General features: G+C 37.5%; 2 protein-coding genes across 2 annotated transcripts; one reads left to right on the forward strand and one right to left on the reverse strand.

Annotated features, from left to right (window-relative positions):
* Nucleotides 1–12490: 12490 nt before the first annotated feature.
* LOC109153949 (probable LRR receptor-like serine/threonine-protein kinase At3g47570) lies at nucleotides 12491–26596 on the reverse strand. Its single transcript, XM_019301836.1, has 3 exons — nucleotides 25727–26596; nucleotides 25142–25611; nucleotides 12491–12505 (listed from the first exon to the last, which is right to left on the reverse strand). Exons 1-2 carry the CDS (start codon nucleotides 26499–26501, stop codon nucleotides 25268–25270), a joined length of 1119 nt encoding a protein of 372 aa, XP_019157381.1. The 5' UTR covers nucleotides 26502–26596; the 3' UTR covers nucleotides 12491–12505; nucleotides 25142–25267.
* Nucleotides 17548–22636, forward strand: LOC109153914. The gene is made up of 2 exons (XM_019301810.1): nucleotides 17548–18027; nucleotides 22526–22636. The coding sequence occupies exons 1-2, from the start codon at nucleotides 17548–17550 to the stop codon at nucleotides 22634–22636; spliced, it is 591 nt and encodes a 196-aa protein (XP_019157355.1).
* Nucleotides 26597–26634: the final 38 nt, after the last annotated feature.

Raw genomic sequence — 26634 nt, forward strand, 5'->3', positions numbered from 1 at the left:
ACACTGTAGTATCAATTAGTAATTAACATACAAAAACGCGCGCACTGTTAACACTAACGGCGTGCCGTTTATTATTTAAAGAAACGACACCGTTTTGACCGCGGTCCACGATATAACGACTGAATAACAACACCCCAGTACTCACATTCAAAAACAACACCCCAGTACGAGTAGTGTACGACAATTATTGTATGGACCATGGTCCACATAGTATTGTATGGACCATGAAAGAAAGTACATTTTTAATATCCTAAAAGTACATTATTTGTGTATTGAATGTACATTATATAAAATAATGTACTTTTAGTATTCAAATAATGTACTTTCTCTGAATACAAAATACATTTTAAAAGACAATTTTAACGGATACTTAACAAGGTTTGGACGGAAGAACCAATATTGGAAACATTTTGATAGTCAGGTGTCTAAATTGTCCGAATTAAAAGTCAAGGACCAATTGTGGAAAATCACGATAGTCAGAGGACCAATGCTGGAATTAACTCTTTTTAATATATTAAAAGTACATAATTTTTGAATTGAATGTACATTATTTTATAGTATACAAAATATGGTCCACCCAGCTTGTATGGACCATAGTCCACACAATAATGATTGCCCCAGTACTCCAATCATTATTTTGTGGACCATGGTCCGCACAAGCTGTATGAACCATATTTTGTATACTGTAAAATAATGTACATTCAGTATAAAAATAATGTATTTTTAATATATTAAAAATGTACATTGTATTCAGGGGATGTACATTATTTGTATACTGAGTGTACATTATATTGTATAATGTATATTCAGTACACAAATAATGTACATTTAGTATATTAAAAATGTACTCTTTGTTATGGTCCACACAACATTATTAATTTGCCCCAGTCCTCCTATAACTTTCTTGTCTTCTTGTTTAGGCCCATAAACATTGTCCACAAGTTTTAACTTTTAATTACCATTGGACCTAATTAACTCCTGAATCTCCACTTTGTATCCCAATTGACATTAATTGGGCCTACCCGCATTCCTCCATCAACAATTGTTATGCTTATGCTGAAGAACTGCACTCCCATTTCTGTTTTTTTTTTTTTTTATTTGGTATGTAAATAATTATATAGTAGAATATACATAAATTTGTAACATAATTCACATAATATACAATATACATAAATTCTTAACATAATAGACATGAACTCTTAACATAATACACACAAACTCTTAGGGCGCACAATGCATTGTGCACCCTGGTGCACGATATAATTTGTCGTGGAACCGTGTCCACCTTGCAAGGTGGACACGGTTCCAAAACGGCAGTGTTCTGCACTTCAAGAGTAACGGTGCTGTTAGTGGTACCGTTTTCCCTCCAATAATTTTTTTTTTTAAAAAATTTGTCAAAAGAATTCAGCGACATAAAAATTTGTGAATATAGAGTTCTGCAGTTGTGAATATAGAGTTCAAGAATTATGAATATAGAGTTCAAAAATTATGAACATAGAGTTCTGTGATTATAAAGATAAGAGTTCTGTAATTGTGAATATAAAATTCAATAATTATGAATATGGAGTTCAAAAATTATGAACATAGAGTTCTATGATTATGAACATAGAGTTCAGTTATTATGAACATAGTCTTCTAGATTTCAAATATTATGAACATAGAATCCTATAATATAATTATGAACATAGAGTTCTGTAATTGTGAATATAGAGTTCAATAATTGTGAATATGGAATCCAAAAATTATGAACATAGAGTTCTATAATTATGAACATAGATTTCAGTAATTATAAACATAGAGTTCTGAAAACAAACGCCTTAACGACGAAAGAAACTATTTTTTTTTTTTTAATTGACACGGCGTCGTTTTGAACCAAAACGACGCCATTTTAAAACCGTGTCCACAACATAATTTTCCCTCCACCAACATCTCTACTGTTATAAATAATATATTTAGTGTGGCCATTATTAGTATTGATTATGTAACGGTTAGGTGATTAATGACTACATTATGTCTTCCGTTATATTTGTATATTATATATAGATCTGTTGTGGTTGTATGGAGAATATATAAAGAGATGAATAAACAAGATACTCTTGCCTTGTCTTTACTTTCTCCTTCTTCGATTCTTTTGATCAATGTTTGAGCTAATAGGTTACAACACGTTATCAGAGCTTTGTACTACATCATCTGATGAATCTGACGGCAAAGACGAGGGCTCCCTAGACGAGGGTTCCCTAGATATCTTTAGTAAACTCTAAGGTTTCAATCCTGTAAAAACTTGTGATGGTGAAACCTTGTGAATAGCATTCTCCTTATACGTTTCATCCAATCGGTCAATCGAGGATTGGATCGTACGGTTGGGCTCGTCACATTGCGGCGATCCTTCGCTAATCATCCGCTGGCAGATTCCACTATGGAGGCGATGCGGTCGGAGCTCAAGCCGAAGCCGGATCTGGGTTTTGCGACACCGACCGTCCATTCATTTGTTCATCGCCACGGATGAGCCGAGGCCAGCAAACTCCTTGCGACTGTCCAGACTAGTGAATCTGGAAGTTGTTAGGAATAAAAGAATATATATATATATATATATATATATATATATATATATATATATATATATATGTATGTATGTATGTATGTATGTATGTATGTATGTATGTATGTATGTATGTCTACGTGGGGACAAAAGAAGAAAGAATGAATTCAATATTGATGTGCCTAATTACAAAGAATGCCTAGCTATTTATACATTCTAAATTGGGAGACGAATGCGGCATGTTGGAGGAGAAGCAACGACTTTGGCGATGATGTGCGAGAGGCCAGTCAACGTGCAAGAATTAAGACACGCACAACGACGTGGAAGGTTGTGGACGAATGGAATTTGAGCCACAAATTATTATATCTTAACAATCTCCACCTTGGATCAAATTCACTGTGGAATTATTAACAACTGGAACAGTCCGACTAAACTCAAGCACTGCTTGAACTTAGCAGCAGGAAGAGCCTCAGAATGGATCACCGTCAACCTCCTGTGTAATTGAAAGAGCATAAGCAACTATGTTGGTTTCATCATCACTAGCATACCTAGTAGGTTTTTTGATTATCCTCCTAGGACGATCCATAGCAATGGAATACTCTCGTTGTGGCTCGACGAGAGGTGCTGTGCTATTAGATGCATCACCTTTAGTATTACCATCAGTGGTAGTAATACGGTCAATAGGCCTGAACTCAAACTCCACCTTCTCACCAGTACTTTGTGTCTCATCTGTACTAGGAACTTTTCCAGAAGAAAGTAGTGCATTTTCGTCAAAAGTGATATCTCGACTCAGAATGATTTTCTGAGAATCAGGAGACCATAGACGATACCCTTTTGACTTTGAAGCATAACCAAGGAAAATGCATTTGACAGCTCTCGGGTTTAATTTACCCGTACTGGAATGAGCATAAGCAGGACATCCAAAAACTCTTAACATAGAGTAGTCAACAGGATTACCTGACCAAACTTCCTCTGGAATTTTGAAATCAAGGGATGAATGTGGAGATCTATTTACCAAATAGCAAGCAGTAGAAACGGCCTCGGCTCAAAAATCACACAGTTTCTATAACCCAGCATTAGAGAGCATACACCGAGCTCTTTCCAATAGAGTCCTGTTCAAACGTTCGGCAACACCATTCTGCTGGGGTTTACCAGGCAAGGTCTTGTGCATGGCGATTCCATTTGCCACACAGAAGTCATTGAAATCTGACTCACAGAACTCCAAGCCATTGTCTGTCTTGAGCTTCTTGACTTTTTTACCTGTCTGAGTCTCAACAAGTATTTTCCACTTCTTGAAAATAGAAAATGCCTGATTTTTATGTTTCAGGAAATAGACCCAGACTTTACGAGAAAAGTCATCAATAATAGACATAAAATATCTACAGCCTCCCATAGACTGGAATTTAGTTGGTCCCCATAAATCAGAATGTATATATTCCAATACATCTTTGGTACGGTGTGTAGCAGCAGAGAAACTAACCCTCTTTTGTTTCCCAAAAACACAATGCTCACAAAATTGTAATTTACCCGTACATGAACCACCAAGGAGGTTTTTCTTGCTCAGGAGATGCATGCCTTTCTCACTCATATGCCCCAGACGCATATGCCATAATTGAGTGAGATCCGGATCAGACATCGATGAGGATACCGCTACTGAACCTGTCACAGTACTGCCATGCAAGATGTACAAGCTTCCAGAACGAGAAGCTTTCATGAGAACAAGAGAGCCTTTTATGACTTTCAGAACTCCACCTTCAGCAATGTACTTGCACCCCAGAGATTCCAAGGTGCCCAAGGATATCTGATTGCGTTTCAAATCAGGAATATACCGAACATTGGTAAGAGTCTTGATAACGTTATCATGAGTTTTAATTTGCACACTTCCAATTCCACTAACCTTGCATTGGGTATCATTACCCAGCAAGACAACTTCACCATCAATCGGTTCTAGAGAGACGAACCAGTCTTTGTGAGGACACATGTGGAACGTACAACCAGAGTCCAGAATCCACTCGGTTTCACTCCGTTTGCAACCGGAGCTAACAGATAACATAACATCGCCTTCTGAATCACTTTCAACAACACTAGATTCAGCGGACTTCTTTTCTCTCTCTTGCTTGTTTTTCAACTTGAAGCATTCAGTCACATCATGACCATGCTTCTTGCAGTACTTACAGGATTTGTTGGACTTATGTCCATTGGACTTGGATATAGATTTTTTATTATCACTCTCTGTTTCAAGTGAACGACCCCTTACAATCAAGCCTTCACCTTTGTCAGCAGACTTAATTTCAAAGTCAAACTTTTCTTTAGACAATAGGTTTGACTTAACACTGTCGAAAGTAAGGGTATCACTACTATTACCATACATCATAATTTCTTTGAAATGCTTGTATGATTTAGGGAGAGAGATAAGCAATAAAAAAGCGCGATCCTCATCTTCAATTATAACATCAATATTTTCCAAGTCCAATAAAATAGAATTGAATTCATCCAAGTGAGATTTAGTAGAAGTACCTTCCGTCATACGGATTGTGTACAGAAGCTCCTTCAGGCGTAGCGTATTCGCCAGAGTTTTGGCCATGTAAAGCGTATCCAGCTTGGACCATAAATCTGAAGCAGTCGTCTCACTTACTACCTCACGTAGAACCTCTTTAGACAGGCACAAAAGAATGGTTGAACGTGCCTTGTCATCCAAATCTTCCCAATCTTCATCTGTCATTGCAGCCGGTTTTTTCTTCTTCCCAGCTAGCGCTTTCTTCAAACTGTTCTGGGTTAGAACGGCTTCCATATGAACCTTCTAGATAGAAAAGCTAATTTTCCCGTCGAACTTCTCGATATCGAACTTGGTAACTGTCGACATTTTTGAAAATAATTCTCAATTAAACCGCTCTGATACCACTTGTTAGGAATAAAAGAAAAAATATATATTATCACTAGAAAGTGATTACAAGAGCATATATATATATATATATATATATATATATATATATATATATATATATATATGTATATATGTATGTATGTCTACGTGGGGACAAAAGAAGAAAGAATGAATTCAATATTGATGTGCCTAATTACAAAGAATGCCTAGCTATTTATACATTCTAAATTGGGAGAGGAATGCGGCATGTTGGAGGAGAAGCAATGACTTCGGCGATGATGTGCGAGAGGCCAGACAACGTGCAAGAATTAAGACACGCACAACGACGTGGAAGGTTGTGGACGAATGGAATTTGAGCCACAAATTATTATATCTTAATAGAAGTGGATCGAGGCAGATAGAAGTTCCGGCCGGGGGCGCAACGGAAGATCGCCATCGCGGTCGATTTCAGCGACAAGAGCGCCTACGCAATGAAGTGGGTAGTCCAGAACTACCTCCGACCCGGCGACACAGAAATCCTGCTCCACAACGCCCGCCATCGACCTCTCCGCCCTGGGATCAGTCGGCGATCTAAACCAGATCGACCGCCGGGCAGCGCCAGAGGTGTTTTTCCTTTGCTACCAGTGATCGGTTTTGTAGTCCCGAGACCAAATGGGCCTTCTCCCCGTGCTTCCGATCAGTCACGCCCGAGGAGGAGTCGCGTTGACTACCGGCAGCTAACCAGTCGCTGTCCAGTTCATCAGCATGAGTTTGATGGTGAAATCATCATCGGGTCACAAGATCAATAAGGGAGATCAAAACCTCAAAGTTAAGTATTCATACTCAATCTCCAATTCAATACATTCATGAACTGATGCTATATTTCCTAATATTTTGGATAAGGAATTAAGGAGTCTATCAGTCTTTTAATCTCTCCCCGGGGTAGGTGCTGGAATTGGTTTTATCAAATTTAATTTGATTCATGTGTTTATTTACATGGAGCTGATGCACCACTGTTTACATATATGTGTGTGTTTGTATTATCCATTTCCAGAACCTGATGATATATACATTATGACTAGCATTTTTTGTATATATATGTGTGTATGCATATTATAATCCCATTATCAAAGCAAAATTAGTTTGCCACATATATATTTTTTTATTGCAATTTTTGGCAGTTCAAAGCAACAAGATAACAGGGTTATGAGTTAGTGGTGGTTGGTCCAATGTACTTGTAGCTAAAGTCTTTTGGAGACTAATATTGGTATTTCTGTGCTGGGCTAACCATAGTTGATTTTCCACGCATGCCAATGTTGTCATTCCGTGATCTAACGAGTTTATTGCTGGTTTAGCCATACACAATCCAGCCATAAGGCGGTGTTTACAAAGATTAGTAGACATGGTGTCATGATAAATTGATAGTGCAAAACCACTCTGCCAAATCCTGACCGTTATGGTTTCGTGAGCTGACAATTACTATTACAAATCTCACAAGATTTTTCTCATCTCATAATGCAATTTGTTGCAATAGACCGGTGAACCTGAATATTTTATTGAATTACTTGAAAGCTAGTTAGTTGTGGCTCAAGAATCATGCTTGTAAGGCTAGTTATATCATGAATTTGTGATCTTTAAAGTGGTAGTATGAACGAACACTGGGTGCTTTCATAGCATTTGTGGTAAATATACAAATTATGTGTTCAGGATTTCTTGCATACGACTATGTGTTTTTTTTTGTGCTTTTTGGTGGCCTTAACACAATACAAAATATAGGTGGATTTTTTTTTTCCAGGTTTATAAGTTTTATATTTATACTCTTCCAAAAAAAATTTACGAGCATGCATCTTTAGCAATTTTTTAAAGATGTATTGGCTTTCCCTGTTAAGCTGACGAATTATGTAAGACACCATTGGCTTAAAAGACAAATACCAAATATGATCTTGCCATTTAACCGGCACACATAACATCTTGGGTTTTTTTTTTTTTTTTTTTTTTTTTTTTTTTTTTTCTCAAAGATAACATTTGCATACCACTATGTATTTCTTTTACTATGACAATTTATCTAAGAAACTATGTAGCATTTGTTCAATTGTTGCTTAGATTTAAAGAAAAGCATACTTGATCGATAACAATAATATTTTTTTTGATAAGTTCACTCCATACATTTCTATGTTGAGTGCACTAATTGTTTCTCTAATTGCCATGACACAATTATTTACAATAGACATATTTTTATAAGAGCTTTGTTAAGCAATTATGGACGACGTATATCTATTTTGGGGACCTCCGGAATTGAGAAACCACCATCCTTATCCACTACATATCACAAACGCCTAGTACGTGGTTCGACACCATGATGCATTTCCCTATCTGCGTTCAAATATTTTTTGTATGCAACCCTTCATGAGAAATCAATAGAAATAATGTTGGGTTGCATCATAAGATCTTTTTCTCGACATTAGGGGGAGATTTGAGGTTCCTAAATTAATTGAATGCCGAGAAAATTTTATGAGATACAAAATCTTCAAAACCCATGTACTAGTCTTATAGAATCAGAAGTTCAAACGTTGAACAGATAATCTGCTGGAAATCTCAAGGGGTGACTAAGTCCATAGAAATAATTGAAATCCCCAACTGCGCCTAATTAACTCTATCGTTTTTCTTTCTACCGGAAGCATATGAAATTTATTGGTTTAAGAATTTGCAAATCTAGATCTAATGAAGAAATTTCGTCACTCCAGAAATATAGAAATTTTATCCTGAAGATATTCGTCTAGAAGGCGAAAATCCCCAGTAAAATTGTAGGTGCACCAAATAACTAAAATACTGGAGAAGCGGAACAACCAAATTCAAATACTCTTGGGAAATGCCATATATTTGGTTGATACAAAATTGCCATGTGTATAAAAGATATTTACAAAGCTGTTACAGTTGTCGACAACATATTTTGCCTCTATTGTTCATAAATACTTAAATCTGGATCTAGAAATGAAAATAGTAGTATAATGCCTGCATCGTGCTAACTGTTTTGATAGAAAAGAGCAATTAAGGCATAAAAATCAAAACTCGCTAATAAAAGGCGAGTTGAGGGTTTTCGCAGAGACCCAATATTAGTCATGGCTTTATATTCCGCTATTCAATAAAACTACCAGTAAATAATTAGATATGTAGTTAATAGACATAATTATGACATATTTATATGGGTAACTGGCTATTTATATTTAAAATCCCTGATGAATTTTCTCAAAATGTGATGACCAAAAATCACAAAAATAAGAAGTATAAAAGTTAGTAAGTTACTAACTATGATCTTTCTTGTAGTCAATAAATTTACTAAAGATATTTTCTTCCCAAGAACAAAGTATGAAAATATATTATCATAAACATGCCTAGGAATGTTATATGTGATTGGGAAACTTAAATATCGTTTCCTCTTGAAAGTATCCTAAATATATCTTCTAGTTTATCTTGAAAAATCCCTAATGGATTTATAATTCCCGAAATGAGGATTTATTTAAGTATTATTATGTGCCATTATTTACTTTTTAAAGAGTTGCGAATGGGGTTATTATCCTCATATAGAAGGAATAATATGTACCATTATGTGCTCAATAAAGAGTTGATAATGGACTTATTTATTATCTCAGTCAATATTTATGGTGTAAACATCAAATTAATATATAATGGGGCTTCTTGGGTACTGTTTTTGTATCCCCATAATGCCAAGTCCCAAAACTGGTTGTACTATATTTACCCCCATTGTCCTATAAAAGGACAATAAAGATTGTGCCACTCATATGATAAAATAATATGAAATCTTTTGACTAAGATAATATGGTATCAATCTTATACTCACGTGAGCTCCAGGATAGTCACGAGATTATTATAAAGTATATTTGTTCCATTGACAATTGTACATATTTATTTACAAAATTTCTCTATACATTTTGGAAATTTAATGTATAGGACATCAAGATTGTTATCTTGAGGGGAGTATAATTTTACATGAATCAATCCTGAAGATTGATGACTAACGACACATATATCATGTACTCTTTTCCTCACTAGGTTTTTTCTAGTATGGTTTTTAACGAGACATGACTATGATATAGTAATGTCAATGTGGGAAAGTTGCAAGTAAATACTTAAATAGACAAACCCCAAAATTCCTGAAGATTATGCCTTGAAGGCTGATGGTCGTTGTACTCTTTTTTCCTTAACTAGGTTTTTCCCACATGATTTTCTTAAGTTAAGGTTTTTAATGAGACAACTAATACAATTTATGATTTTTACAAATATTATGTACTCTTTTCTTCAACTAGGTTTTTCCCACGTGGTTTTCCTAGTAAAGTTTTTAACGAGGCATGAATATATTTAAATGTACTATCCATAATACTATCTTATTGTCTAGGTTTTTCCCACAGGGTTTTTCTAGCAAGTTTTTAATGAGGCAAGATTGTGGCCAAATAATGTCCAAGGGAGAGTGTTATAAATAATATATTTAGTGTGGTCATTATTAGTATTGATTATGTAACGATTAGGTGATTAATGGCTTCATTACGTCTTCCGTTATATTTGTATATTATATATAGATGTTTTGTAGTTGTATGGAGAATATACAGAGAGATGAATAAACAAGATATTCTTGCCTTGTCTTTACTTTCTCCTTCTTCAATTTTTTTGATCAATGTTTGAGCTAATAGGTTACAACTAATTTTATTTAAATAATAATAATTTTTATCACACGCCTGTGTAAGCATTTATTACATTATTAAGTATTACCAACAATTTTACGAAGGTGGTTCATGTGTTGTGAGATGTGTGTCGTATGTTATCATGCGAAAGTATTGAACAAAATATTAATATTTATTATATTTGTATAAAATACTTGGTAAATAAATATATATAACATGTTTTGTATTATAACTTTGATATTTAATTACAAGATAATGTAAAAAGAAGACAATGGACAATGCATGTAGTGAATATAATAAGTTAATAAATTTGAAGGTAATGAATCTTTGAATTGTAGAAAATAAAGATAATGAATATAACTAATGAAATTATATTTCTTTTAATTTTTTTTATAATGAATAATTTTTTTTAAATAAAGCATTATACACATCTAATTCTAAATTAATTAAATGCATATGTATTATTTTTTGTTGTAGCTACTAATTTATTTAATTTAATAAGAGTAATAAAGTGTCGTAGAGGATAAATTGTAGCTACTTTTCATCAACAATAATGAAATCAATGATTTTTTTTTTAAAAAAAAAAAATTCATTCCCTGGTGAAACAAATTGTTTTGAGAGTTTGTCGATGACAATTGCTATCAATAGAGGATGATCATAAATAATTCAAAATATATGATTACAATAGATATTGTTATAATGATATAGTAAAAATTAACTTACAAATTTCTTTAGAAGTTTTCATGCAGTGATCAAATTCTGATGTGTAAACTTGTTCAATTTGAGCTAGTAGGATGTTAACATTGTCAATTATTTGGAAAATGGTCCTACCATTTTAGAGTCCATGCGTAATTGTATTTATGATCAACAACTTTGTAGTTAGGCCGCGCGGGTCTGACAATGATGTAAGAACAATTTTGTCCAATAAAAAAATAATAGTATAATATTTGTAAAGTAATGTACAATTGTACCATTATAAAAAAAAAACAAAAAATATTAATAGAATAATGACCTAAATCGTTCCAATAATGCAAAAGCATAATTGAAATATTAAGTTTTGTTCTAAATAATCAAAAGAAGGTTAATTAAACTTTTAAAAAAAAAAAAAAACTAAATTAAAAAAAAATTCAAGAAAATCAAATGATTTTTAAAGTTCATGATTTATAATCTTTGATGCTTAACTTTGAATGCTATGTATTTAGTCGGACTAATTATTGGACTAAAGTTTATGTTAAATTTTATATTATATATATTTTTTTAATACATTTTAACATATTCATAATATATGTTTTAACAATTATGCCAACTCTAATTGGGATGAGGTTCGAACCTAAGACCTTTCTTATATAAATTAATGAGTATGTTAAGAATAATAAATAGTTAACGGAATATTCCGTTACTAAAGTTTATACCTACGAAATTTAGGGTTATTTAAGGGAAGAAAATAATATAATAAAGGGTAAATAAGGAAAATCATTAAAAAATACTAAAATCAAAATAATATGAAACATTTATTTTAAGAAACAACTACTACCGACATTTTTTTATTCCAGTTAAGGGCCTAACATTATTGGCTCTTATTAGATTTGTAGAATTGGAACGTTATTTGTATTAGAAGTAAAATAAAAATAAGTGCAAAAGGGTGGCAGCAAACCGCGGCAAATTATTGTATGGACCATGAATATTATGTACATTTTTAATATATTAAAAGTGCATTATTTTTGTACTAAAGGTATGTGACACCCCGTAAATCTAACTCCTAATTGTGATTAATTGAGGAATTAATCTTAGCTTTCTTTGATAATTTACTTCTAAAAATCTTGAAATTTGATAGTCGAGGGACTAAAATTTGACTAGTCTCCTTAGTCAACCAAGTGTATCTTTTGCCTTATGCTTTGTACCTCAACCATTTTGTCTTCCTAACTTTAGTAAGGGCAAAGTTGACCTTTCACACATGTTTTGATGTTCAAGCTTTCTCTAGCAAGACATTTCATTCATTTCCCATGCTAGCCAAATCTTAAAACCTCCACCTTTTCTCTACAAGAAATCTTAGCTTTCTCTCCAAGCTAGAAGAAGAGTTCTCTATCTTTGCAAGATTCCACCTAAAGTTTCCACCTTTCTACCTCTCTAGCATAGGAAAGGGTAAGATCTCTAGTTGTTTAGTGTTTTTAGCTAGCTTTAAAGTATCTTTATCTTAATTTGGTGTTTTCTTTGTGGTTTGGTTGTGTAAGAAGTCTTGGGTGAGAAAGAGCTTCAAGGAGAGGCTTAGGAGCGTAAGAAGAAGGTGATTTTGGTATACAAATGTAACCCATCCTCTACAAAACCTATTTTATGCTTGCTATTGGTATTTCTTGGCTTCTATTTAATTTGATGATTCTTGATGTTGTTAGTAATTTGATGTATGATCTTGTGATAATGCATGTTTAGAGCATGTATTTAGGGTTCTTAAATGCCTTTCTTTGAGCTATTCTTGGGCTCAAGTCATATCTTTGTTGTGTGTGAGGTTTTGGGTGTTTTGGACTTGAACTTGGTTTTGTTGATGAATTTCCCCGAAGGGAATTTTGGAGTACAGGGTGTACCCCGCGGGCGGAACGGTGGGCAGTGGCCTACCCGCCGCCCCACCCGCGGGGAACAAGGTGGCTTGAGGGGTGTACCCCGTGGGCAGGCCCACGGGTGGGGGCTTACCCGTGGCCCCACCCGCAGGGAACCATTGTGGTAGTTGCGGGGAATTGTTCCCCGTGATCCTTTCCTTTTGGTATGTGATGTTTTGACCTCCCGTTGTTGGATTATTAAGCTTTTGTGAGTCTTATTGATGTTTCGTAAGTCTAGAATGATGTGTTAGGAATCCATGTTAGGATTTGGTGTCTTGAATCGTGCTAAGGGTCCAACCTTGTGATTCGTTGGACTAGTATGAGTCTTGAAGGTTCGTTTGAACCATTTCGGTTTATCCGTTTGATGAGCATGCTAATTTGATGTTGTTGGGCTAGTATGTATGGTTTGTTCTTTCTTGTTGAGGATTGGCAACTCGTGTTGCCAATCATTTGGTGTTGGATTGTAGTCCATTGTTGTTGAGTATTGCTTCATGTCTTTATTGAAATCTCTTGGTTGATTCTTATGATGTTATCTTGTACAAATCGTTGTACCCTTTGTTGATACTCTTGATTGAGGCTATTGATGAGCATTTGTCTTCTTGATGATGATGACTGTGTGTGAATATGAATGAGATTGGTGTTTTTGCTACTCGAGCTTTGCTCATGAGATCGGTGGTATGTTACTATGAATTTAACGGTACCCTCGTGTACTTGAGATCGGTGGTATATTGATTGGTGGGGGACGACGGTCCCAGACCGGGAAAAGGTTGGACTCAAAAGTATAGGGTGGCACTCGGAGGTACAGGTTAGAACTGTGATAAGGCCGGGGTTAGCCATAAGGGTAATACTAAGGCATAAGGTTGTAACGTGAACTTGTCATTATGTGGTTGTTGTATTTCCTTGCTTATAAGCATGTCTATGATGAACTCTACCTTGTGAATGGTAGGTTGCATCTAGAGTTGTGATTGTCACTTGTTGTTGTTGGTCTTGATCCTTGTTTGAGAGTGTGTTATAATTGATTGTTGTCTCACCTCTTGGTTTTCAAATGCTATATACTGTATTCCTCAGTTCCAAATGGTTTTGTCTATAATTATGTATATATATTTATACTTAACGCGTATTGGTGGGTTACCAGCTTTATTCGCTGACTGGGTGTTATCCCTTGTCTTTACAGGTTTTCATTAGACCGGAGAGCGCGCTAGATGTGGACTCTAGTTAGCGTAGCTTTGCTTCCCTCTGTTTAGATTTGGGCCTATGAGCCTTAGATAGTTGCGGCCTGTGTGCCTTAGACATTTGTTTTGTTATGATGGATTTGTAGACTTAGCCTATGCACTTGTATCTTTATGGGTGTGGCATAACACCTTTCTCGAATTATGTTGCTTCCGCTTTATGATTAGTCTGTTGATCCTTTGATTTAAGTTTTAAATTATTGGTAAAATTCGGGGGTGTTACAGTTGGCATCAGAGCCTAGGTTTGAGCCTAAGGTGTTAAGAGTTGGACTTTAAGAAGCTAAGTGTGATTTAAGACTCAAAGTTGACCTCTAAGAACCTAAGTGTTAGGACTTAAGATGCTTAGGACGCGCGGTGAGATGTGAGTTTCCTTATCGTTTGTTGTGCTTATCTTGTTGTTCTTGCTTAGTCTTCACTTTCTCGTTTTAAGCGCCGGGTACAGCTTCCTCGTGTTTTGCCATAACCGTGTTGTTTCTGTAGAATCTTGCAATGACACTGCCTCGCCACCGTGCCCGGGCGCTGAGCAACGCCGGTGTAGTGCTTAAGAAACCAAGGGTGACGGAGGTCTATAACACCTTTAGTGTCGTTGAGCGTTGGGTTAGGAGTGGTGTTTCCACTTAGGTTTGCCCCAGCAATGTTGCAGCGCCACCACCTCGGAAGCAAAAACCGATTGGGAGCACGATAGTTCGGGGCTCGGAGGGGGGATCGTCTCGAGGAAAGATCCTCACTTTGAGTGAAGCTCGGGCCGGAGACAGCGACGTTGTGGCCGGAACCTTTTTGGTGCAATCAATCCTTGCTCTAGTTCTATTCGACTCGGGAGCATCCAATTGGGGTTGAGAAGTTGGGGTTGACCGACGGTGTAGAAGTGAAGTTAAGCGTGAAGGTAGCTTCGGGGGAAATCAAGCAGTGTAACCGTCTGTTCGAGAATGTCAAGATTGCCATCAACGGGGAGGAATTCCCTAGCAACCTAATTCAATTTGGCTTGATGTGGTGGACGTGATCCTAGGAATGGATTGGTTGGGGCAGCACAAGGCTCAGATCCTTTGCGGGGAACAGAAGGTTGTACTAAGAGGACCGAGTGGGAAAAGAGTACTCTATTGAGGCACCGTTGTGGAGGCCGAAGTCAAGATGGTATCCATGCTGAAGATGAAGAAGTATGTGGAGAAGGGTCATGAAGTTTTCCATTGCACCATTGAGAACTTGGAAGCCAAAGAAAGCAAGGCGCAATCTATTCCCGAGGAAATTCCGGGAATGCCTCCACCAAGAGAAGTAGAGTTTTCGGTGGATCTTGTGCCCGGAACATCACCCATCTCGAAGACCCCTTATCGGTTGGCGCCCAGGGAAATGCAGAAATTAAAAGTGCAATTACAGGACCTGTTGGACAAGGGTTACATCCGGCCAAGTACCTCACCGTGGGGACCGCCGGTACTCTTTGTTAAAAAGAAAGACGGAGGCATGAGGTTGTGTATAGACTACCGGGAGCTACAAGTAACTGTCAAGAATAAGTATCCACTTCCGAGAATCGACGACCTGTTCGACCAACTCAAGGGTGCGGGTGTGTTCTCTAAAATCGATCTGAGGTCGGGTTATCACCAGCTGAAGGTGGCCGATAAAGATGTACCTAAGACAACCTTCAGGACTCGTTATGGGCATTACGAGTTCACGGTGATGCCGTTTGGCCTGACCAACGCCCCGGCAGTGTTCATGGATTTGATGAACCGGGTGTTCAAACCGCACCTAGATGATTTTGTGATCGTGTTCATAGACGATATCCTAGTCTATTCCCGAAGCAAAAGAGGAGCATGAAAGACATCTTCGGATTGTGCTACAGACCTTGAGGGAGAAACAGCTTTATGCCAAGCTCTCCAAGTGTGAGTTTTGGAAGGATAGTGTAACCTTTTTGGGGCATGTGATAAACAGAAATGGTATCTCAGTGGATCCAGATAAGATCCTAGCAGTAAAGGATTGGGCAGTACCGACATCAGTTGCGGAAGTAAGGAGCTTCCTTGGTTTGGCGGGATATTATCGGAGGTTCGTTTTGGACTTTGCCAAAGTAGCCCAACCCCTAACCAAGTTATTAAAGAAGGACGTTCCTTTTCAGTGGAATCAAGATTGTGATTCAGTGTTTTGGGAGTTGAAGGATAAGTTGACCACTGCACCAGTGTTAACTCTACCGTCGGGGTCAGAAGGATTTGAAGTTTATAGCGATGCATCAAAGAAAGGTTTGGGGTGTGTTCTGATGCAAAACGGAAGAGTGATAGCGTATGCCTTAAGACAGCTTAAAGTACATGAAGAGAATTATCCCACCCATGATCTGGAATTAGCAGCGATGGTCTTTGCCATAAAAATCTGGCGACATTATTTATATGGGGTGCAGTGTAAAATCTTCACGGATCATAAAAGTCTCAAATACATCTTCACGCAGAAAGACCTGAACATGCGCCAAAGGCGTTGGCTAGAGCTCATTAAGGATTATGAATTGGACATTCAGTACCACGAGGGGAAGGCAAACGTGGTAGCCGACGCTCTAAGTAGAAAATCTAAGCACTCCATCAACTCTATTTGGATTTTGGCCGATGAACTTTGTAAGGAGTTACAAAAGATGAACCTGGAAGTGGTGGAACAAGGTGAAGTGGAAGCGGAGGTCCGTTTGCTTAACTTGAGGATCGTGCCTACCTTCATGGAAGAAATAAAAGACGAACAGATGAAGGATGCCGACTTGGCAAAAATTAGGAGTGGGTTGGTCGGAGGAAAGAAGGGGCCCTTTGAGTTATTCGACGATGAGGGCCTAAGATACAAGGGCCAATGGTGTGTACCCGCGTTTTGTGATCGTTTGAAGCGACAGATTCTTGAAGACGGTCACAACACTCCTTATTCGGTGCATCCTGGGGGTGACAAGTTGTACAAAGATGTGAAAAAGCTTTATTGGTGGCCTAACATGAAGAAAGAAATAACCGATTTCGTGAGTAGGTACTTGAATTGTCAAAAAGTAAAGGTCGAGCGATGTAGATCCAAGGGATTGGTGCAACCGTTGGAGGTACCCCAAGGGAAGTGGGATTCCATTTCTATGGATTTCGTAGGTGGATTACCCGTGACTCGTTCAGGCAAGGACAAGATTTGGGTGATAGTGGATCGTTTAACTAAGGCGGCTCGGCTCATCGCTATGAAAGAAACATGGTCAATGGCACAGTTAGCCAAGGCGTACGTAAGTCAGGTTGTGAAGTAGCATGGAGTTCCTCGGGATATCGTTTCTGACCGAGACCCAAGATTCTTGTCTCAATTCTAGAAGTCTTTGCAAGCTGCTTTGGGGACAAAGTTGAATTTGAGCGCCACCTTTCACCCCGCTACGGATGGACAAACTGAGAGGACCATCGAAACGATTGAAGATATGTTAAGAGCTTGCATGTTGGACTTCCAAGGCTCGTGAGAAGAGCACTTGGACCTGATTGAGTTCTCTTACAATAACAGTTACCACTCAAGCATACAGATGGCAGCGTATGAAGCGCTTTATGGACAGAAATGCCGAAGCCCGCTATGTTGGGAGAATTTGGTTAATCCGGTGATGTAGGGACCTCAATATTTGCATGATACCGTGGAGAAGATCAAGTATATCCAGGGTAGAATGAAGATGGCTCAAGATAGACAAAAATCCTACGCGGACTTAGGAAGAAAACCGGCAGAATTCTCAGTTGGGGAAAAAGTTTGGTTGAAGGTTTCTCCCACTCGGGGAGTGATGAGGTTCGGGAAGAAGGGAAAGTTAAGCGCTAGATTTATTGGTCCCTATGACATCCTTGAGAGGGTAGGAAATCTGGCTTATCGTTTGGCGCTACCGATGGAGTTGGAACGAGTGCACAATGCGTTTCATGTGTCTCAGTTAAAGAAGTATGTGCACAATCCGTCACATGTGATTTCGCCTGAAGTGGTGCCCCTTGACGGGACTATGTCTTATGAAGAAAGGCCGTTCCGGATCTTGGACTTCAAAACAAGAGAAACCCGCAGGAAGTCGGTGAAAATGGTAAAAGTATGGTGGTCCCATCATGGAGTGGAAGAAGCAACCTGGGAGCTGGAGTCGCCATGCGGGAGCGCTATCCTGATCTGTTTACCTCAGGTACCTCGGGTTACCCCTTTTTCTAGCTGTGTAGTCTTAGGGTCGGGTGAAGGGTAGTTAGACTCCCGGTTTAGTTGTTAAATTGCTTGGGAGTAATCTTCGTTGCTTTGAAGCCTTGCCTTTATTCTTGATTATTGGAACTCTTGTTTGTTACTCATTGCTTTCTCTTGTCACACCTTTGTTCATTGCTATCCTTTTGGTTAACTCGTTGTGCCCAAGCTTCGGGGACGAAGCTTATTGTTAGGGGGAGAGGATGTGAGTTGTGACACCCCGTAAATCTAACTCCTAATTGTGATTAATTGAGGAATTAATCTTTGTTTTCCGTGATAATTTTCTTCTAAAAATCCTGAAATTTGATAGTCGAGGGACTAGAATTTGACTAGTCTCTTTAGCCAACCAAGTGTACCTTTTGTCTTATGCTCTGTACCTCAACCCTTTTGTCTTCCTAAGTTTACTAAGGGTAAAGTTGACATTTCACACATGTTTTGATGTTCAAGCTTTCTCTAGCAAGACATTTCATTCATTTCCCATGCTAGCCAAATCTTAAAACCTCTACCTTCTCTCTACAAGAAATCTTAGCTTTCTCTCCAAGCTAGAAGAAGGGTTCTCTATCTTTGCAAGATTCTACCTAAAGTTTCCACCTTTCTACCTCTCTAGCATAGGAAATGGTAAGATCTCTAGTTGTTTAGTGATTTTAGCTAGCTTTAAGGTATCTTTATCTTATTTTGGTGTTTTCTTTGTGGTTTGATTGTGTAAGAAGTCTTGGGTGAGAAAGAGCTTCAAGGAGAGGCTTAGGAGGGTAAGAAGAAAGTGGTTTTGGTCTACAAAGGTAACCCATGCTTTACAAAACCTATTTTATGCTTGCTATTGGTATTTCTTGGCTTCTATTTGATGATTCTTGATGTTGTGAGTGATTTGATGCATGATCTTGTGATAATGCATGTTTAGAGCTTGTATTTAGGGTTCTTGAATGCCTTTCTTTGAGCTATTCTTGGGTTCAAGTCATATCTTTGTTGTGTGTGAGGTTTTGGGTGTTTTGGACTTGAACTTGGTTTTATTGATGAATTTCCCCGAAGAGAATTTTGGAGTACAGAGTGTACCCCACGGGCGGAATGGTGGGCAGCGGCCTACCCGCCGCCCCGCCCGCGGGGAACAAGGTGGCTTGAGGGGTGTACCCCGTGGGCAAGCCCACGGGTGGGGGCCAACCCGTGGCCCCAGCCGCAGGGAACCGTTGTGGTAATTGCGGGGAATTGTTCCCCGTGATCCTTTCCTTTTGGTATGTGATGTTTTGACCTCCCGTTGTTGAATTATTGAGCTTTAGTGAGTCTTCTTGATGTTTCGTATGTCTAGAACGATGTGTTAAGAATCCATGTTAGGATTTGGTGTCTTGAATCGTGCTAAGGGTCTAACCTTGGGATTCGTTGGACTAATATGAGTCTTGAAGGTTCATTGGAACCATTTCGGTTTATACGTTTGATGAGCATGCTAGTTTGATGTTGTTGGGCTAGTATGTATGGTTTGTTCCTTCTTGTTGAGGATTGGCAACTCGTGTTGCCAATCATTTAGTGTTGGATTGTAGTCCATTGTTGTTAAGTATTGCTTTATGTCTTTATTGAAATCTCTTGGTTGATTATTATGAAGTTATCTTGTACAAATCGTTGTACCCTTTGTTGATACTTGATTGAGGCTATTGATGAGCCTTAGTCTTCTTGATGATGATGACTGTGTGTGAATATGAATGAGATTGGTGGTTTTGTTACTCGAGCTTTGCTCATGAGATCGGTGGTATGTTACTATGAATTTAACGGTAACCTCGTGTACTTGAGATCAGTGGTATACTGATTGGTGGGGGATGACGGTCCCAGACCGAGAAAAGGTTGGACTCAGAAGTACAGGGTGGCACTCGGAGGTACAGGTTGGAACTGTGATAAGGCGGGGGTTAGCCATAAGGGTGGTACTAAGGCATAATGTTGGACCGTGAACTTGTCATTATGTGGTTGTTGTATTTCCTTGCTTATAATCATGTCTAAGATGAACTCTACCTTGTGAATGGTAGGTTGCATGTAGAGTTGTGGTTGTCACTTGTTATTATTGGTCTTGATCCTTGTTGAGGGTGTGTTATAATTGATTGTTATCTCACCTCTTGGTTTTCAAATGCTATATACTGTATTCCTCAGTTCCAAATGGTTTTGTCTATAATTATGTATATATATTGATACTTAACGCGTATTGGTGGGTTACTAGCTTTATTCGCTGACCGGCTGTTATCCCTTGTCTTTACAGGTTTTGATTAGACCGGAGATTGCTCTAGATATGGACTCTAGTTAGCGTAGCTTTGCTTCCCTCTGTTTAGATTTGGGCCTGTGAGCCTTAGATAGTTGCAGCATGTGTGCCTTAGACATTTGTTTTGTTATTATGGATTTGTAGACTTAGCCTGTGCACTCGTATCTTTATGGGTATGTTGCTTCCGCTTTATGATTAGTCTATTGATCCTTTTATTTAAGTTTTTAATTGTTGGTAAAATTCGGGGGTGTTACAAGGTACATTATATAAAAGGAATAAGGGTCGAATATGCCAATCAAATGCGCACCAAATTGCAATTAGGCCATTGAACTAAAAAAGAATGTAATTGAGCCATTCAACACAAAAACATGCAATTTAGCCCAAAATGATTTGTTTACCTGATGTAGCAAGTAACCGATTTTAAAATTAATTTTTTAAAATAATTTTTAATAAATAAATAATTAAAAAAAAAAAAAAACAGAATTTGCCTCCCGGAGACGAATCGTCTCCCGCCGGCTTCGTCTCCATTGCTGGAGACGAACCTCCATCTCCAGCTATGGAGACAAAGATCTTCGTCTCCATAGTCAGGGAGATGAAGCCGGCCGCAGACGATTCGTCTCCGGCTAACAATTTTTTTTTTAATATTTTAATTAATTATTTATTAAATATTATTTTTAAAAATTAATTTTAGAATTGGTAACTTGCAACATCAGGTAAACAAGTCATTTTGGGCTAAATTGCATGTTTTTGTGTTGTTCAATGGCTCAATTGCATTCTTTTCTAGTTCAATGGCCTAATTGCAATTTGGTGTGCAGTTGAGTGGCCTATTTGACCCTTATTCCTATATAAAATAATGTACCCTTAGTATATTAAAAATGTACATTAAAAAAATGTACCTTATGTACATAAATAATGTACCCTTAGTATATTAAAAATGTACTTTTTATTTATGGTCCTACTTTTTTATGACCCTAACCCGCGCGAATGACGGGCGAGTGCGTGCCAGCCTGCGAGCTTCGGCCCACTTTGATAGTACTATCGACAATGGAAAGCAGTTCGAACGGTAATATTTCTGGAATTTCTTTGCCACGATTGGGACCCAATCAATCCGAGCGTCAGTGGCCTACCCCCAAGGGAACGGCCAAGTCGAAAATGCCAATCAGACGATTCTCGAGGGCCTCAAGAAAAAGCTATATTCATCTAGGCGTAGTTGGGCGGAGGAATTGCCATTCATCCTTTGGATACGCTGGACGACCCTGAGAGAGGCGACTAGAGAAACGCCATTCGTCCGTGTGTACGGAGCACAGACGAGACTCCCAATTGAAGCACGGATCTCAACTTCCCGAGAAAAGGCTTATGATCCCAAGGAAAATGAGCGCCTTATGGCGGTCAACCTTGATTGCATTGAAGAGAAAAGAGAGCTAGCAGCTAAAAGAGTGGCCGAGTATCATAAAAGGGTCAAGGCAAGTCGTGACATTCGAGTCCGACCTAGATATTTCCTGGTCGGTGATTACGTCCTTCGGAAACGAGAAGCTAGTCAATCCCAACAAGGTGGGAAACTCGCTCAGAACTGGGAAGGGCCTTATGTTGTCTAAATAGTGATCCGTCCGGGTACGTACCGGCTAGAGACCACCACCGGTAGATCGGTCGACAGGATATGAAATTCCGAAAACCTGATATTGTTTTATCAGTAGATCCCTAAAGTTGTGATACCATGAATTTGTAATCTCTAAGTGTAATTTCATTCTTCGTTGATATAATCGACGACCTGGACTAGTGGTTAGGAAAATGTACCAGGTCGTCGAGTTTGTAATTCTCTTTTTCCTAAATGATCGGGAGTAGTGGTTAGGCTAATGTTCCCGGTCAATGAATCTGTTATTTCCTTTTCCTAGTTGTAACCTACAGTTCTAAGTTCATGAGTTTAGTGCAAGTGATTGTTTTCTCAAAATTCAGGGATGCGCAGATCGAGTTTTATATCAAGTTCAAGGCAATAAAAAGCTCATTTGTTATTTTTTTCTCTTGTGAACTGTGTAACAGTTTCCATCATCATTATGTCACTATTAAGTGGTGCAAATTAATAGGTTATTTGTGCTCATTATGTTGTGGTTTAAAACGAATGTAACGGTTTCTGTTACGTAGCCTATAATAATGACACATAGACTATTTAAGCATAGGTCCTCCCACTGTTCACCTGATATACACATTTTTTTTACAGACTACACCATCTAGTTACACATGGAGATCAAGTGGTAGACAAAACTCTAAAGTTCCTTACAATCCTTCAGGCAATGCTATAGAGATGATAACCATGGCTGGAGGTGCTTGATCCTATATGTTGTTGGAAAAAATAGCTTAAAATGGCATAAAATGGCATGTTAAGTGGCTATTTTGTGGTACAATTATCAGTGGGGTCCACTTCCGATTTGGGTCGGGTTAAAGTGGATTCGGATTCTTCATAGTGAGACGAAGAGATCGATATATTGTACGCTCAAAACGGATAATGGGTGAGTGAGATATTGATTCTCAAAGTAGACCCATTTGAGTTGGAAAATGAAGGGAAAAAGTGAGCTTTCGTCCCACATTGCTTTGAAAAAAGCTCGTGTGCGCCGGCACCTGGGGGCACGAATGCCGTCCGGAAATTGGCTGGCCTTGCGGGCTAAGTTATGCCAAACTTCGGTATCATTTTCCAACTGGTATAGCCACTTGGTTCGGCCAGAACCGACGAGAGGTGCAAGGGTCGAAACTGGATGAGACCGAACCCTGTATGCTAACGGTCTGGAACCCGAAAGTTCTGACTGTTGAGGGGATTGAATTCATCTATTACGGAATTAATTGTCTATTAATTCTAATTTTGAATTCTGAATTCAATTCACAGGTAGTGGCCTGCTGTTATAGCTGTTGGAAGGCAGCTTTAATGTCATTTTTTAATTGCCATAATAAAGGCTATTGGCTCCTTCAACCCTATATAAGAGAGGGTAGAGGCAGTAGAGTTTTACACACAGTGAGAACAGCAAGAACACTGCACGAAACTTTTGTTTTCCAACCTCAAAATTCTGCTTCTACTCCTCTTCTTAGCCATACTATGTTCATAGCCATTGTCTTGCTCGCCGGATTCTTTGTTTGAATGCTCAAACATTGGATCATAGCAAGTTTTATCCTGGGAAGCCTAGGCCACAACGCTCCTAGCATCTTTGGGAGGTGGCAAATAAGGTTTTAAGGAAAGAGTGCTCACTTGACTCTTGCAAAAACCCAACACCAAACACTAGCCAAATTTCTTCATCTTTTCTTCCCTTCTTTCCAGAAAAATAATAATCTTAATTTTGATTATTATTTGTGTTTTATACCAACGATACCAACATATGCTTCCACTATAAGGTTAGATTATTACATGTACTATGATTATGTATTATTCTAATATTCGGTATCTTGTATCAAAGCTTTTATCAATCTCTGCGTGGTTGATTGTTTTTGCCTGAATCAATATTATTTTTTTCAATACATCGTGTTTTTAGTATATGATTCATATATTAATTCTTTGAGATATACATACAAAAATATATCTATTTACTATTTAGTCAGGATATTATTGATTAATTTAATAGGTATATTTTCAATGAACTAATTACCATTGGTTTTGGACTGTGAATTTTTCCCTTAATGCCTGAGTTTGCCGGAGAATCGTCGGATTTATTTCGCAGGTTATGGTCTTCGTTCTGACGAGCGACGACGACAGGCGTTGGGTGGTCGTGTCCGTGGGTTGAAGTACAACTAACATGTCCTAAATGTGCAAGTAATAGGCTAATAGATGCAAGTGTGAAAGTAAAATCACTTAAAAGTGTAACAATTTACACTTAAGAATGTAAGCAATTTACATTTTCATATTGGTGCACTTAAAGATAACGTTTCATGCAACTAATTATAACTTTAGGTGCACTTAATATTGTTTCTTAGTATACATTATATTGTTGCACTTTAAATACATTACATCTGCACTTAGCTGCATTCTATGAAACTGTTACTTGCACTTTTAACACAATTAATTGTACTTCAAAGTTTTATTTATTTATAAAAATGTTATCGTTTTTTTTTTTCTTTTTTAAGTATTTCTAATCCATTATATCTATCCAGATGGACGACTGTGATTGGTTCTTATTTCTCTCATGGGCACGCGTTCTCATTTGATTCGTGTGTGTGTGTGTGTGTGTATGTATATATATATATATATATATATATATATATATATATATATATATATATATATATATATTAATAATACAGGTTTAAAATTTTAATTTTCAATTTATTCATACTTGTAATTTTTAAAAAATTAACATATTTAAATTTTGTTTTGAAATAAATGTGTTTTAAAGTCACATGTATTTGTAAAAAGAATTTAAATATGTTACCTTTAAAAAAATTAGGTGGAATGAGTTGGAAAATTTAAATTTTAATCATTATTATTAAATTTTTCTATTAATAATAATATAAATATTTAAAACTTTTAAATTTAAATTTATCTTAATTTGTCTATAGAACTTTTTTATAAATATAAATAAAATTTTCTATTAACTATATCATTTTAAGATGCATGAGTAAAGTTTGTGAAAACCAATAAACAATACAAAGCATCTCCAAACAGTATAATTGAAGGGACAATTAATGTCAAAACCAATAAGTGAAGATCTGTGAATAAAGTTTGGACCAAAACTTTCAGTATTACAAGAATCAAAAACTAAAATTCAAGTTTTTTATGTAGTAGTAAATAAGGGACAACTAATGTCTAAAGGGAACACCATCTTTCTTAAAACACAACACTGCAAATAAGCATCACTGCTGTTAATATCTTCAGTAAATCCACAACCTGCAAAAATATCCTTAATACAACTAATATCAATGCACAAGAAGATATGAGGGCAAGAAAAAAAAAAAGGAAATAAAAGCCTCATAATAACTTACATTAGTTTGTGAGCAATAAAAGTTTTATCTTGTGTAGGGCTAAATGCACATCCTTCATGTTCATCCTCTCAACTGGAGTTTCTACGGAGCAGTTCAAAGCCAATTCCATAATAGATGATAGGCATTTCACATTTGCACTAAAATTTGCTTCACTTGGTGCAACTAATTCAGCATCAATTACATCGATTACTCTATTAGGCAACGATTCTTGAACCCAACTCCTTAAGCTAACATTTCCAAAAAACATCTCGCTATCGGGCTTTTTTCTTGTGAAAGCTTCGAATAGCATGATGCCATAACTGTAAACGTCACACCTTGTTGACACAAGTCCTTCTGATCCATACTCTGTAATCAATACCAAATTAAACTAGGTCAAATTTATTATGATGACAAATTAATATAATTTACACAAGCAAAAATGTCACACAAGCTATAAAGAAAGGGAAGAATAATTGCGCACCTGGTGCGATGTAGCCTAATGTAGCTAGGGTCCTCGTGTGTAAAACGCCATCATCACTACTTAATAACTTTGCAATCCCGAAATCACTAACATGAGCAATCATGTGCTCATCTAGCAGAACGTTACTTGGTTTCAGATCGCAATGAACCACAGGTGTTGAACAATTGTGGTGAAGATATTCTAAAGCACTTGCCACATCGATCATTATGTCCAACCTTTGCTTCATGTCGAGGAAATGATTTTCGGAATATAGCCATTTCTCAAAGCTCCCATTAGGCATGTATTCAAGGACTAAGGCCTTAAAATCCGGATTGGAGCAGCAACTTAAGACCTTAGTGAGATTTCGATGACGAATGTTGCACAAAACCTTGCATTCTGCCTCAAATGTACTATGGAACTCTTCTTGTTGCAATTTGAACACCTTAACAGCAATGTTTCTTCCATCCTCAAGAACACCCTTGTAAACAACCCCAAAACTCCCTACCCCAAGCACATTGCTATCATTGTACCCATTTGTTGCTTCCATAAGCTCATAGTATGTTACCCTTTCCACTGTTCTCACAGCTACCACATTTTCATTCCTAACACCTTTCATCTTCTTTTGACAAACAACAATCACTAATCCCACAACAAGAACAACAAAAGAGGCTATAATTCCCAATGCCATATATATAAATCGATGGATTCTTTTTCCATTGTTTGAACTTTGAGCTGAAATACTTTGGCATGGTGGGACATGAAACCTTGGAGCTCCACATAATGCTTCATTATTCATGAAGGATAGGCTCGTGAAGTTTCTAAACGAACCATTGGAAGGGATTTCGCCTCTTAAGCTATTGAAAGAGACATTAAAGTGGACGAGATATCTAAGGGCTTGGAGAGACATTGGAATTGGACCACTGAGATTG

The sequence above is a fragment of the Ipomoea nil genome, unplaced genomic scaffold, assembly GCF_001879475.1.
Source record: "Ipomoea nil cultivar Tokyo-kokei standard unplaced genomic scaffold, Asagao_1.1 scaffold2565, whole genome shotgun sequence".
Classification (NCBI taxonomy): domain Eukaryota; kingdom Viridiplantae; phylum Streptophyta; class Magnoliopsida; order Solanales; family Convolvulaceae; genus Ipomoea; species Ipomoea nil.

What these genes read in the sequence shown, in the direction of transcription:
- LOC109153949 (XM_019301836.1), bottom strand. Translation starts at nt 26,501, where the DNA reads ATGAATAATGAAGCATTATGTGGAGCTCCAAGGTTTCATGTCCCACCA. An exon ending in ATTAGGCTACATCGCACCAG is followed by an intron (nt 25,612 to 25,726) that starts GTGCGCAATTAT and finishes TATTGATTACAG; the next exon opens with AGTATGGATCAGAAGGACTT.
- LOC109153914 (XM_019301810.1), top strand. Translation starts at nt 17,548, where the DNA reads ATGGCTCAAGATAGACAAAAATCCTACGCGGACTTAGGAAGAAAACCG. An exon ending in TCCTGATCTGTTTACCTCAG is followed by an intron (nt 18,028 to 22,525) that starts GTACCTCGGGTT and finishes TTTTTTTTACAG; the next exon opens with ACTACACCATCTAGTTACAC.